This window comes from Microcaecilia unicolor, chromosome 13, assembly GCF_901765095.1.
Source record: "Microcaecilia unicolor chromosome 13, aMicUni1.1, whole genome shotgun sequence".
NCBI lineage: Eukaryota > Metazoa > Chordata > Amphibia > Gymnophiona > Siphonopidae > Microcaecilia > Microcaecilia unicolor.
The window spans coordinates 57749021-57764507 of NC_044043.1; the positions used below are offsets into that span (position 1 = coordinate 57749021).

Genomic DNA, 15487 nt, shown 5'->3' on the forward strand with positions numbered 1-15487 from the left:
CTGGTCGTTTTTATGTATTTTCAATAAAGGATCTTTTTTTATCCTCCTTAGACTCACCTCACTGTTTTGTTTGCCATGGGAGAGGGCTCATATGTGTCCGGAAATGGTATTTGAAGCTGACGAGTCGGAGAAACTTAATGAATTCTCTGTAAACCTGGAGGATGTAATGGGGCAGTTTTACAAACTGAAGAGTAGCAAATCTCCTGGACCGGATGGTATTCATCCCAGAGTACTGATAGAACTGAAAAATGAGCTTGCAGAGCTATTAGAAATATGTAATTTATCCTTAAAATCGAGTGTGGTACCGGAAGACTGGAGGGTGGCCAATGTAACGCCGATTTTAAAAAAGGTTCCAGAGGAGATCCGGGAAATTATAGACCTGTGAGTCTGACGTTGGTGCCGGGCAAAATGGTAGAGACTATTATTAAGAACAAAATTACAGAGCATATTCAAAAGCATGGATTAATGAGACAAAATCAACATGGATTTAGTGAAGGGAAATCTTGCTTCACCAATCTACTACATTTCTTTTGAAGGGGTGAACCAACATATGGATAAAGGTGAGCCGGTTTATATTGTGTATCTGGATTTTCAGAAGGCGTTTGACAAAGTACCTTATGAAAGACTCCAGAGGAAATTGGAGAGTCATGGGATAAGAGGTAGTGTTCTTTTGTGGATTAAAAACTGGTTAAAGATAGAAAACAGAGAGTAGAGTTAAATGGTCAGTATTCTCAATGGAGAAGGGTAGTTAGTGGGGTTCCCCAGGGGTCTGTGCTGGGACCGCTGTTTTTTTAACATATTTATAAATGACCTAGAGATGGGAGTAACAACTAGTGAGTTAATTAAATTTGCTGATGACACAAAGTTATTCAAAGTTGTTAAATCGCGGGAGGATTGTGAAAAATTACAAGAGGACCTTACGAGACTGGGTGTCTAAATGGCAGATGACGTTTAATGTGAGCAAGTGCAAAGTGATGCATGTGGGAAAGAGGAACCCGAATTATAGCTACGTCATGCAAGGTTCCACGTTAGGAGTCACGGACCAAGAAAGGGATCTAGGTGTCATTGTTGATGATACGTTGAAACCTTTTGCTCAGTGTGCTGCTGTGGCTAAGAAAGCAAATAGAATGTTAGGTATTATTAGGAAAGGAATGGAAAACAAAAATGAGGATGTTATAATGCCTTTGTATCGCTCCATGGTGTGACCGCACCTCGAATATTGTGTTCAATTCTGGTCGCCGTATCTCAAAAAAGATATAGTGGAATTAGAAAAGGTGCAGAGAAGGACAGCTTCCCTATGAGGAAAGGCTAAAGCAGCTAGGGCTCTTCAGCTTGGAGAAAAGGCGGCTGAGGAGAGATATGATAGATGTCTATAAAATAATGAGTGGAGTTCAACGGGTAGATGTGAAGCATCTGTTCACGCTTTCCAAGAATACTAGGACTAGGGGGCATGCGATGAAGCTACAATGTAGTAAATTTAAAATGAATTGGAGAAAATGTTTCTTCACTCAACGTGTAATTAAACTCTGGAATTCATTGCCAGAGAATGTGGTAAAGGCTGTTAGTTTAGTGGAGTTTTAAAAAGGTTTGGACGGCTTCCTAAAGGAAAAGTCCATAGACCATTATTAAATGGACTTGTGGACAATCCACTATTTCTGGGATAAGCAGTATAAAATGTTTTGTACTTTTTGAGATCTTGCCAGGTATTTGTGATCTGGATTGGCCACTGTTGGAAACAGGATGCTGGACTTGATGAACCTTTGGTCTTTCCCAGTATGGCAATACTTATGTACTTAAAGTGAGTCCTGGTGAGTGCTGGCCTCTCAGGGCTTCCATCATTCTTTACCACACACCCAAGGCAAGGATCAGTCTGGCCTGGTGGGACAGTCCAGTGACCCTTTAGAGAGAGGTCCCTCTGGATCCTCCTCAGCTGGTTACCACAGATGGCAAGACTCCTCGTTTGGAGAGCTCACTATCATGGACGTGTGGCACAGGCACCTGCTCAAGCCAGGAGGTGTCCTAGTCCATCAGTTGCATGGAGATATGGGCAGTCTATCTGGATCTGCTGGAGTTCAGCAGCTCTCAGAAGGGAAAGCGGTCCGAGTGCTGTCGGACAACTCCATGGAAGTGGCATACATTAACAGGGCAGAATCTGGAGTCTGGCAGTGGTCCTGGCGATGGAAAGTTTGTCAGTGGGTAGAGACACATTTGCAGGCTGTCTTAGTGTTAAATATTGCGGGCAAAGACAATGCACAGGTGGACTTTCTCAGTTTTCTCTCCTGGCTCTGGGAGAATGGGAGCTGGGGCTTTAGGCCTTCTAGCTCCTTGTGGACCACTGGAGGCCACCTCAGTCTGATTTGATGGTATCCAGATATCCAGAGTCAATGTGAAGGCGGAACACTTTGGTCGCCAGAGGGACCACTGGAGGCCTTCTCAGTTCAACGTGATGATGTCGAGAGCCATTGCAAGGATGGAACACGTTTTGGTTGCCGGAGGGACCTGGCCTCTCACAGGATAGATGTGCTGGTACAGCCTAGTGGATCTGCCCCCTCATATGGGGTGTTGTATCTGCGCTTCCTTCTTGGGACCTCAGTCTAGTCATCTGGCCACTGTCTAAGGCTCCATTTTCAGCCCCCTGCACTTGGCTTTCAGCAAGAATCTTACCGTTTTTTTATGGCCATCACCTTTGCTAGGAGGGTTTCAGAATTGTAGGCTCTGTCGGGATCCCTTTCTCTCCTCGGAGGATTCCGTTTCTTTGCTCATGGTACTATCCTTTCTTTCGTAGGTGGTGTCCCTGTTCCATGTGAATCAGGAGGTTTGTTTGCCCTTCTTGGTGGAGCAGGGATCATTGCCAGAGGGTCGGAGGTTTCACAAGCTGGGTGTCCAGAGGACAGTGTTCAGGTACCTCAAGGAGACAAATGAGTTTCGTCTCTGACTACCTCTTTGTACTTTTCCATGACCCTTGGAAGGGCTAGGTGGCCTTGAAGGCTTCCATTGTGAGATGGATTAAGGCGGCTAGTGAGTCCGCTTACATTGGTAAGAATCATCCAATGCTTCAAGGGCTCAAAGCACACTCTAGTAGGGTTCAGGCTGCTTCCTGGGCGGAGACCCGGGTGGTATCCCCTGATGAGATCTGCAGGGTGAACACATACCTCATGCAAGGGGGCTTGGCTCTCCAGGAGCTTCAGGAGAAGCATGTGGAGCAGCAATTTAGTCTAGGTTTGCCTTTGGGGCATCTGGGGTTTAGTCTAGGTTTGCCTTTGGGGCACCTGGAATTAAGGCCATTATCTGTGTAGTCTGTGTGGCTCGGGCTATGCTGTATTGGTTGTAGCAACTGCTAGTTCCCAGAGGTTTCTTGCCTGGAGTCAGGCACAGCCTTCCTAGTGGAAGCCCTTTACGATTTGGTTTGTCTTTCCTCCTGGTCCATGGCAACCTCTGTAGTCTGTTGCTGTGCCATTGGGCCATGGATGCAGCCTCCAAGATGCTTCTGAGTCAGCTGCCCTTTGGGGAGATGGTTCTTAGCTTCTAAAGGCTGTACCAGGAGAGCGGACCATTTTTTGGCTGGCTCATTGTTGTGATGACACGGGCTTTAGGCTTGGGTAGACCCTTTAAGCCAGGCTCCTTTCGTGGCCCCAAAAGATCTGGAGACTCGGGTTCCTCTGGCAGGGCTGGGGCTTCCATGAGTGTGCACCAGTCCCCTTGGTGGTTTCAATAGGAGGCAGGTTGTCCCTCTTCTGTCGTGAGTGGGCCCACATCACCTCAGGTCAGTGGGTTCTGGAGGTGGTCAAAAAGGATTACTCCCTGGATCCTGCTTGTAACATTCCAGACACCTTTTTGGTGTCTTCCCTGTTTCTTGGAGCTAAAGCAACAGGCTGTTGCACTTTCCAGCATCTGCTCAAACAGTGGAGCCCATCCCATTGGCAAAACAGGGGCTGGGATGGTAATCCGTTTATTTCGTGATCCCAAGAAAGGGAGGCTGTCTTTGGCCCATCCTGGATCTCAAGGGGGTGAACGTTTGCCTCCATGTGCAGTGCTTTTGGATGGAAATCCTTTGGTCTGTGATTGCCTCAGTTTGCCTGGATGAGTTCTTGACCTCCCTTGAACTTCATGGAGGTGTACCTGCAAATTCCCATAGTAGATCATCACAAGCAGTACCTTCGCTTTTGTGTGCTTGGGCGCCACTTTAAGTTTCTGGCCCTTCCTTTCAGGTTGGCCAAAGTTCCTCAAACCTTTTCCAAGGTGATGGTCATGGTGGTGGCACATATGCGGACCAAGGCATCCAGGTTCATCCCTACTTGGATGATTGGTTGATTCTGGCTGAATCACAGGCAGAGGCCATGTTGGCCACTTCTCAGGTCATTTTATTTCTGAAGGCCCTGGGTTGGGTAGTGAACTGAATCAAGAGTCGCCTGATCCCTTTCCAAGTTCTGGGATACCTGGGAGTCAGCTTTGACACAGCTCAGCGGATGGTTTCCCTCCCAGAGGACCGAGTGGTGAAGCTTTAGGCTCAAACGTACAGACTGCGCAAGCTGCTGGTTTCCAGGGTTTAGGACTTTCTACAGCTGTTGGGCTCTGTGGTGGCAGTGTTGGAGGGTAGTACCTTTTGGCACGGGTGCATGGTGTGGCCTCTGCATGTGGCTCTCCTGTTTCGCGGGGCCCCGGCCTCTTAAGACTTTGAGTACCCTTTGACACACCCTGCCAAGGCAAGAATCGGTCTGGATTGGTGGGACAGTCCTGTTTTACCTCCTGCGGTGGGTTTCATTGGACTCTCCAGAGTGGATGATGGTCACCACCGATGTGTTTCTACTCTGGGGAGTACACTACCTGAGCCGGGTGGTGCAGGGGACTTGGTGTCTGCTAGAAGCATCTTAGTCCATCAACCTGGAGACTTTGGGCAGTGGAGTTGCTTCCTTTCTTTTGGGGGAAGGCAGTCTGAATGATGGCGGATAGCACCATGGCAGTAACCTACATCAGTAAGCTGAGTGACACCAGGAGCCAGGCTGTGGTGTTAGAAGCTGTGAGCCTCTGCCAGTGGGCAGACACACTCTTGCAGGCTCTCTTGGCGGTTCATAATTTGGGCAAAGACAATGTCCTGGCTGACTTTTTCTCAGCTGTTCTCTGTTTGTTACAGAAGAGTGAGAGCTGGGGTTGATGGCCTTTCAGCGCATTCACGCTGTTGGGGACCGCGGGTGTTTGACCTGATGGTCCCACACTTCATTTTTTGCCTTATGTAATATTTCCTATTTTTCATTAGTTTCTGGTCGTCACTGTCACCTGTAAAACTTCAATAGCTTAAGTTTCTGTTTGTCATGTATGGTTGTAGTTCCCACACTGTAATATTCACATCCCCCACCCCTTCTTTCCTTTAATTTTCCTATCAATAAATTGTAGTTTCTTTTTTCTCTCTCTTATAAATATTGTAAACTGTTGTGATCTGCCCCAAGATGGGCAGTATATTAAGTTGCGCTAAACATTTATTAGGTGTTGGGCCGCAAATGTTTGTACCAGTGCAGGGGAAAGGACGCTCAGTTTTTTAAACTGCTGCTTGAAACATGTCCCCCTACACCAGCGTTTCTGCTCTTCTGAGGTTATGTTACTCTTCAGCCAGTATCCCCTGCTTATAAATGTGTACGTTGCCTTAAAATAGGGGTTCTTAACCAGTGGTGCTTGCCCCCCCCCCCCCCCCCCCCAGTTGGTATGGGAAGTGGTCGCATGAGGTGCGGAGAAGGGTCTTGAAATCTGAGGCAGTTGAAACTTTCTAGACAGAATTAAGGTAGTTATTAGGACAGCTATTGGTAGTATAACTGTGCACTACTATAATTTTAGCGACTTCAGTTAGCACTGTTAACAGCAACATATGTAGCTGTCAGTAGTCACGAGGGACATGTGGTTTAGGAAGGGGTAAGATGGTTTCATTGATTAAAGAGGTGTAGGAATTAAAAAGGTTAAGAACCACTACCTTAAATGCTTGATGACATCAAATTTATGAGGCAGATCCTTTTATCAGCTTGTTTCTTGGGAAGGTTGTATGCTATATAGTCTGTAGTGCTCCCAGAATTAGTTGAATTATGGATTTCCTTTTCTTTTATTTTTTTTTTTGTTACATTTGTACCCCGTGCTTTCCCACTCATGGCAGGCTCAAGGTGGCTTATGAGTTTTGCATGGCATGTACTCAAATTATAAATGAGGTGGTCTTTAATTCAATTAATAGGGATATTCAGGTTTTGTATGTGTTTATTTTAAAGGCTCTAAAGGGGGGGGGGGTGGTATATTCCAGCTGGTGGTCTGGTAAATTTACAGCCAGCTTGTTACAGCAGTTTGCTTACATCAAATTACACTTCAATTACAAGACTGTACCATTCAATAAAGTGAATGGCCTTGGTGCATATTATATTTAAAGCTAGCTGGACGATGCTGTTATTTTGCATTTAGTTTATCCACCCATTTATTTATCCCAACTGACTCTGTACCACACATCTTGTCCCCCATCTATATATTTGCATTTGGCACCTCAGCTATATGGTAAACTATTATAGAAAAGCATTAGTATCCTAGTAATGGTATTTGAATGCTCTAATTGTGTGTGTATTGGATATTCCATCACTATTATGCTTACATTGTATTATATCTGTTGTTTGAATTTCAGTGCTGTTAAATATGTAGTAAGCCCCAATAAATACATAGTTTAAATGAGGCACAGCTGCTAGAATTTCTGGGAAATAACCAGTCTCCTGCATGTAGGCACAATACTCTGTTAATTTTTGATCAATGGCTGTGAATTGGGAAATCCAAATTCTATTTTCATCAGTCTGACACTACCACTTGGTCAGAGGTCCAGTAATAACCCTGCCTGTTTGCTGGCAGCTGGTACCCTTGCAACTTCTCACATTGAACCTTGTTCTGAAAGCATGATCTAAGGCTTATGAACTCTGAAACAAGGGTTCTTAATTTTTCTTTTCTTTATTTTCTTTCAGAAATGGAAGCTATTTGGAACTTGCAAAAGCAAGGTAGGAAAAATCTTTTACTGACTTGTTCTACCCTTTAGGATGCTTGTATAAGGCCAAAGAGCCCTATGTATATTTAATATATGCTAGTATGCTGCTAAATTTTGAAAGGGCAAAAGAGCATGCCTGAACTGATACTTAGATTTGGAAGAAAGAAATTAAATACATTCCTTAGCATCCCTCCGGACCGGACCAGGATTGGACTGATGGGTTGTGCTCGCCTACCAGCAGGTGGAGACTGAGAAAAAACTCTGACTCTAGAGAGCCAATAGGAGCCCTGGCCATGTGACCTTAGCCTCAGTATTTTCTCAGTCTCCCAGCAGGTAGGAAGTGAGCCCATTAGTCTCTCTCCTTTTCTCTTTAGATATTACAGATATTTGTGATAATTCTTCTGTGCCTGGAATCTTATTTAGAGGCTTGACAGGGTTTCCTTTCTCTTCTTTCTTTGACAGCCTCGGGGGTGTTAAACTCGGGTGTCTCGAGTCCACCCCCCTTCCTCCCCATCTCCCTGGCTTAGCAGGGAAGGGCCGTCCCTTTCTCTGGAAAGGTGTACCGTCTTTGGGAGAGGCAGCCACTTTTAACAGGCAGCTGCTTTAAAAGAATTAAATCAAATAAAAGGAAATTCAAAGAAGCAGCCTTTCTTTCCCCAGACTTCTAACGAGCAGGCAGCTCCAGTGTTTTATTATGATTGAGGGGTTATAAAAAAAAAAAAAAAAAACCAAACAGAAGAAAATAATTCAGTATCTGTGACTTTAAACAGCGATTTTTCTCGTCAGATTTAATTTCCTCCATTTTCTTGCGTTTTGGCGGCGGCAGTTTAAACAAATGAAAAAAAAAAAAAAGAAAGGTGCGAACCGCGTAAGCGCGGCCACCTGTTTTTTCCGATATGGCTTAAAAGTTCAAACAGCTGCTGTCGGTCAGCGTCGCGCAGTTCGCGCAGCCGGAACATGTAAATTTTGCTCTCCCTTCAAGGTTTCTTCGGGTCCGGTGCTGCCTCCAGTTTTTTCGGGGCCTTTTTCGCCGGCTGTTGTTTCTTCGCCGTTCCACTGGGCTCCGCTTGTTCGGAGGTGTCGGGCGCGCTGTCGACGATCGCCACAGGGCCAGTGGAGCGAACGGCGGCCATTTTGTTTCTCCCTCCATCTTATCAGTCGGGGATCTCTCTGCTGAAGGTAAGGCTGCAGTTCATAGAGCAGTTCGGCTCCAAGATGTGTACACTTTTGTATGTGCTGAACGGCGTATTCTAAAATGCTCTTCACATCAGCAGGCAATATTTGGTTGAAAGGGGGCTCCTTTCATATATGGATATATAACAAGCTTTTCTTCTTTTAAATTTCTATGTATCATGGGGCTGTTAACACTAGTTTTTTCTGGTGCTCAGTCATTTTTCATTGCCTGGTGGAAAATCTGCATCTTATCATAATATCATAATTCATTTCAAGCATTTTCCTCAATAGCTGTAGTATTATACAGTGTTTTAAGAACTTTAGAAACTTTCTCTATAGGCATAGAGTAAATTTCTGTCTTTCTCATTCCCTGGTGAATAGGACTACATTGTCTAAGAGTCAATTGATTGGTACTTTGCAATTCTGACCATAATATCTTAGTTCCTTTCAAGCATTTTACTCCATGCGTATGATGTTATATAGTGTTTTAAGAACTTAACAGACACTCTCAATGGCTGTAGTGTTACACAGTGTTTTCTTTTTCCGACTTTAAGAAGCCTTCTCTAGAGGCATACAGTATATTGTTCAGATGCCATGGGGATATATCAGCTCTTTCATATTCTCTGAGGGACAGTCCTGTCTACCAAGCTCCCAGTCACTCAGCTGCCTTAGCAGGCATGCTTTATTCATGTCTTCCCTTCTTTTCCAACTGCCTTGAAGCCTCTCATTTTTCATTTTAGCTTTCTTCTGGTTTTTACAGGACATATGGTCACTTAGAGAATAAAGTCATCCTTTCACTTAAAGATAGTGGACGGTCCTCAAACCATCTACTCGTGTTTGTCACTACTCTATCAGTTCAGCATTGGCAGATTATAAACATCCTGGTTTGGTCCAGTATGCCTATACATACCATCTGCTATCTCTTCCTCTTCCTTAGAGACCTGATGTTATATCAAGCTTTCTTGAATTCAGATACAGTCTTGTCTACACTGCCTTCACCAAGTGGCTGTGGCACAACTTCACTTTTTTCGTTACAGGTAATTTCCAAGTTTGTCCTTTTTCATTTTCATTCTATGCGCCTTCACTCCAGAGTGTTCTTTCAATTGGAAGGGGATTCACTCACTTCCTGTGTATTTATACCATAGGTACATAAGTATGGTTATGCTGGGTAAGGCCTAAAGTCCATCAAGTCCAGCATTCATATCTAATGGGCATAGGTACATAAGTTTTGCCATTCTGGGGAAGCTCAAATGTCCACCTTTCTACAGCCAGAACAGCATTAAAGAAAAAAAAAAAAAAAAACCTCTCACGAGAGTATCGAACAGAAATCTCTGCTCCAAAAGCAAGGCTTTGCAGTAATTCTGCAAACTAACGCATACAATATTTGCCATGGCTGTTCACCACTAGAAACACCGGGGACCCTGGGCCTAGGTTCGGTGTTTTAACCTGAAACAAGCTCAACATTCATATCTATTGGGTGTGAGTCTGGTACTACTACTACTACTTAACATTTCTAGAGCGCTACTAGGGTTACGCAGTGCTGTACAAATTAACAAAGAAGGACTTTCCCTGCTCAAAGGAGCTTACAATCTACCTCTCAGTGAGGGAGGACGCATGACCGTGGTACGTGGATTAGTGGTATGTGGATTAGGGAGATCCAAGAAATTACAGGCCGGTGAATCAGACGTTCATACTGGGACAATTTTTTTCTGTCCGGAGCGTACTACCATAGCTGGTGGACTCCTATATTCAGAACTTTCTATATTCAGAACTTACCCAACTATGGAACGCCATAGAGATAGGGTTGGAGTTTGTAGCCCTATTTAACTGGTGTCCTTGGTCACCCTTCCTCTTCTCCTCAGGATCCAGAGAATGGCTAGTTTTTTGCTTATGCATTAACCGGTCATTTTCAGCAGTACTCTCTCTTCCGTTCTTTTATAGATCTAAGAGGATGTTCATTGCGCTCTTAGGGTCATTTCATTCTTACCTAGACGACTGCCTAATTGGAGAAAGTCTTATCAGCAGAGTTCTCAGGTCACGCACCGGGTGTTGCATTTCTTACAGTCTCTAGGTTGGGTGGTGATTGTAGCCAGGCCTCTCATTTGATCTCTCATTTGATCTCTCATCAGATATCTCTGATTTTCTCTTTGTTTAGTCAGGTTGGCGCACAGTCTTTTGTCTCCTCTGCAAACATCCCAGTTTATATTTTTCTTGGTGACCTTGGGCCTTCGGCCATTTCCTCGCTCTATTCTGCAGAATGCAATTTTACTTTCTAATGCCCAAGAAGGAATTTTCCTTCATCCTATTGCGAATCTCAGGGTCATCAATCGCACTATTTAAGTGTCATCTAGTTATCTCAAGAACCTTAGTTCTGTCATTGGGATGCTTCGTGCAGTACACTTTTTGGCAGAAGCTTGTTTGTATATATTTTTTTTCTGGGGGACCTCAGCAATTCGTTTTACCTTCGGGTGAATTTTGTTTTCCCTACTGACAAACAAGGCGGAGAGAGCTATGTTGGTCCTTGCCATGGCAATGGGTTATGTCATCCGCCAAGGAGGAGTTAAGAGTATACTCTTGAGTTTGTACTCATTTTTTCTTAGTTGTGTCACCCTGCATTTAGGTGAATGGACTCTCATTTTTTCAGCCTTACTTCCTCACTGCGACACTTCAGGGCTATCTCTTTTTGCCTTCAGGCTCACGAACATTTCTTGCTTCTTCCGTTCAGCAACAGTCTTGACGGAGACAGGGACAGATGCCAACGTCCAGCAGGGGTTTTTCAGCCTTCTTTATGCGTTTCTTCCATCATCTCACTAGGTGTTTACGCAGAACCAAGGCACCCTTCTACATCCGGACCCCCAGTCACTCAAACTTATGGCGTGGTTACTGGGTCTGCAACATCTTTGATATTTTTGCAGGAAGTACTTCAAGTTTTAATTGCTTCCAGACAGAAATCTACATTAAAGTCCTAGGAATCAAAGTGGCGACGGTTCACTCTGTGGTACTCCTCTCGCCACTTCATTCCACAAACAGTATCCATTTTGCATGTTTTGGAATATCTTCTGCATCTTGCGAAATCTTGTCTGTCTTACTCATCCATTAGAGTTCATTTGGCAGCTCTATCAGTGATGCATGATACTGTTGACAACCGCACGCTTATGCAGCATCCACTGTCAAAGCGGTTTCTTAAAGGAGTCCTGCACCTGTACCTCCCGCTTCGTCCACCAGCTAGGTGAACTAGGTGAACAGACTCTTAAAGTTCTGTTTTCTAGTAGCCATAACTTTTTCTATAAAGTTTTCCTCTTCAAGCAGTGTTTCCCAGTAGCCATTGCAGCAAGTAGATCTATGTGTGGAATACTTCTACGGTTGGTAACTTCTTTTCGGTCTGTTGTAGTTTAAAGTTTTCACCTTTCCCAATCGGTTTTTTCTTATTGGTTTTGTCCTTCTAGCCAGTAGGCGTAAAAGTTTTTCATTGTTTCTAACCCGCTATATCGCGAAGGATCAAGGAAATGAGAATGTCTATTTCTCTTCTCGCTGAGAGGGCAGTTCCACAGCGTATTACAACATATTCCACAACTTCAGAAGCGGGCTCTATTCTTACTATGGCGATTTTTGGTGCTCTCGGTGCACATTGGTAAGTTGGCAACTTAGTCCTAGTTTCATTTTATTTTGCTCATTGGGACACACTACATGTTAGTTGTCGCCAGGTGGCCTATGCAGCATGAACATTTCTCTGCAGTTTTCATAGGGTCCCTCCCTTCAGATTACTGCTTTGGTACTTCCCATCAGTCCAATCCTGGTCCGGTCCGGAGGGATGCTAAGGAAGGAGAAATTAGATCTTACCTGCTAATTTGCTTTCCTTTAGTCCCTCCGGACCGGACCAGGCCCCTCCCATGTTCTCTCTACTCTTTAGCTTCTTTTATTAAGTAGGAAGTGTATTCAGTAGGAAGTGTATTCATTCCTTTACGATTCGTGGAACAATACTATATATATATACAGAACTTTACGTGGTCTATACCACTTCTCTGGTGGTTGCTGGTGAGCTCAATTGCTGGAATCTATCTATAAAACCTTAAATACGCCATACCACTTCTCTGGTGAGAGTTGTGGCTGAGCTCAGTTGCTGGAAAATCTATAAAACCTTAAATATGATTTACCGCTTTTCTGGTGAGAGTTGCTGGTAAGCTCAGTTGATGGAATATATATAAAATCTTAAGTGGGCCATACCACTTCTCTGGTGAGAGTTGCTGGTGAGCTATAAGACAAGTGAGCCATACCACTTCTCTGGTGAGAGTTGCGGGTGAGCTATATTATACGTGAGCCATACCACTTCTCTGGGGAGAGTTGCTGGTGAGCTATAGTACAAGTGAGCCATACCACTTCTCTAGTGAGAGTTGCTGGTGAGCTGTAATACATATTGGGCCATACCACTTCTCTGGTGAGAGTTGCTGGTGAGCTTTGATACTTGGCATTGCCGAGTGCTTTGTGGCTGCTAGGATTCCATACGGCACAGAAGGTCTCTCTTTCTTTCCTGCTTTGTTATTCAAATACTGAGGCTAAGGTCACATGGCCAGGGCTCCTATTGGCTCTCTAGAGTCAGAGTTTTTTCTCAGTCTCCACCTGCTGGTAGGCGAGCACAACCCATCAGTCCAATCCTGGTCCGGTCCGGAGGGACTAAAGGAAAGCAAATTAGCAGGTAAGATCTAATTTCTCCTTGATTTTCCTCCTCAATCTTATAGCGCTGTTCTTAAATCAGGCCTTTGACAATTTTTTATTAAATCTAGGAGCCAGCCCAAAAACTTAGGAGCTTCTCTTGGTTCTCCTTCTTAACCCCCTCCAATACTATCTGCGGTGACATTTTTTTTTTTGGAGGGGGCAAGGAGGGGCGAGAATCCCTTTCCAGATCAGCAATAGCTCTTTTACAAACTGATTTACTAAGGCTCTTTTCCTATGGGGAAAAGAAACTTCAGTCTTATCTATGTTCCATTTTTATTTATACTCTAGGCCAGGGTGTCCAACCTCGGCCCTTGCCAGGTTGGGTTTTCAGGATTTCCTCAATGAATATGCATGAGCTCTATTTGCATATAGTGGAGGCAGTGCATATAAATCTCATGCATATTCATTGGGGGAAATCATGAGAATCCAACTGGATTGTGGCCCTCGAGGACTAAGGTTGGACAACCCTGCTCTAGGTTGTCTATGAAAATGTTTTATTATGTATTGTGTTGATATTGTAATGTAGCATACTATGCCATACTTCGTTTGAATATTTTTACTGCTGTAATTATCTATTGCCAATGTTTGACCTGTTCTTGCTGTACACCGCCTTGAATGAATTCCTTCAAAAAGGTGATAAATCCTAATAAATAGGTCCCAGCAGCCTCTCGTTTCAAAGCATGTTGTCAGTTGTGTGACTGTTGTGTGACAGAACCAACTTGATAGGTGAAGCAAGAGACACAGTCCTCCAGCAGCATACATATGCTTCCTCTATATTAAAGCCATAAAAGTTCTGCATCCACAGTGACAGAACCTCCTGGCCCACTCCCAACAATAGGTGCAGAACTTGAAAATTTTACTATCAACATTTTTCTATCAACAACAAAAAATCTCTCTCATTCCAAGGCATATTGTGAAGTAATACAATGTCACATCCTTCGCTCCCTCCGGCTGCTTCTCTGCGGGAAGCAAGGGCCAGGAGGAAGGACCCGCAGCCAGAGAGGACTTACCCGACGGTTCCCCCGGATGGATGCCTGTCTCGAGTGCAGTCGGGGCCGAGCCAGTGTCCCTTGCGGCGATGGCCGGCCATTCTGAGGCCGCGGCTGAGAGCCAGGACCCGTCGCAGCGGTGGCCGCCCTGTCCTGGGCCGGGCCCATGGGCCGGCGATTGCGGCTTCCGGGCTATCGGTCGCCGGCTGCGGAGTCCGCGCTTGCACCAGCAGGGAAGATGGCGCCAAGACGCGATGGCCGGCGTTTTCTCCACGTTCGGGCGTGGGAACCCGAAGCTCCGCCTCAGAGGAACCAGATTGGGATGCCGGTACTATAGTCCCGCCTGGGAGGCCGGACGGAACCAACCAGAGGGATTTCTTCAGTAGCCGAGTTCCGATTGGCCGGCCATGTCGGCTGGGGCTAGGCGGTTGAATGTTGACAGTATTTAAGGAGCAGGGCTGGAACAGGACGTTGCTTCAGGTTCTGTTTCCCGAGGCCAGTCTCCGTGTGTTCCTGTTCTCTGTGCGTTCCCTTGCTCTCCTGGTTTGACCTTTGGATTGTTACTGGTCACCTCTGAAAGCTGCCTGCCCTGACTTGTTGCCTGTTTTTGGACGACTCTGATAGCCGCCTGCCTTGACCTGTTGCCTGTTTCTGGACTTCTCTGTTTTCCACCTGCCCTCCCCGCTCCCGGTGCTGGGTCAGTCCGTCAATCCCATGGTTCCGGAAGTCCCATTGGCCGCCTGCAGCTGGGGGCTCAACCCCCGGTGAACGGCGGTCGCCGCGGGTGAAGACTTGGGGTTGCACGGCTGTCTTCTGAGGTCCTTCGGGGCCTTGCGGGACCTAAGGGCTCACCCTCTTCCTAGACAAGACATACAACTACAAAAAGTCACTCAGGACCTAGATAAAATCTACCATGCCAGCACATTCACATCTCATTACTGCCTTTAGCAGGATACCTGCAGAATTTGTTTGGGAAGTTGCATCAGTGGGGAAGGGCGGGACATGGCAGACAGCATGTGTTTATGGCTGCTGCATCTGGGAAAGGAGACAGGTTTGGATGTGTGTGTGGGGGGGGGGGGGGGGGGGGGGGGGAAGAAACAGGAAAAGTGCTTGGGCTCAGTCTGCAAACCTTAGGCGCCTGGTCTAATCACCATGGTGACCTGGCGCTTGGAGTTTATTGAACCCTGTCCTGAATGATTCTCCCCAGCAGGACCAAATTATTATATCCTAAGGAATGTTTCATTATAATATCATAGAACTTTCTGGCATCGGGCCATTTAGTTGGAGGACAATAAAATAACACAAGTAACAGGTACCTGCTAACACCTCATCAGTTATCTCACATACAATAAGTTCTAAACCTGAATTGCTCCCTTGGACCAAACTTTTAACCTTAAAAAAAAAAAAAAAAATAAAAAGAGCCATCCCTTCCCCTCTGATCTAGGTAAATGAACAATATTATAACCAAAAGGACATAAAGATTTCAAAATTGGGTCGTCTGTGGGTAATGGTGGAGCAGCTAGATGTAATTTGTAAGCTGAAAATACATGTATAGCTGCTGGTGAATGTATAACTCCATTTGAAAATTGATCCATTACCGTATTTTTCGGACTATAAG

At 45.2% G+C, this 15487-nt stretch overlaps 1 protein-coding gene across 1 annotated transcript in view; it reads left to right on the top strand.

Annotated features, from left to right (window-relative positions):
• Positions 1 to 15487, top strand: part of NUFIP2 (nuclear FMR1 interacting protein 2) — a 55881-nt gene that overhangs the window by 25477 nt on the left and 14917 nt on the right. Inside the window, exon 3 of the mRNA XM_030222361.1 lies at positions 6975 to 7007. Within this exon, the coding sequence (XP_030078221.1) occupies positions 6975 to 7007 (33 nt within the window). The remainder of the gene's footprint in view (positions 1 to 6974; positions 7008 to 15487) is intronic.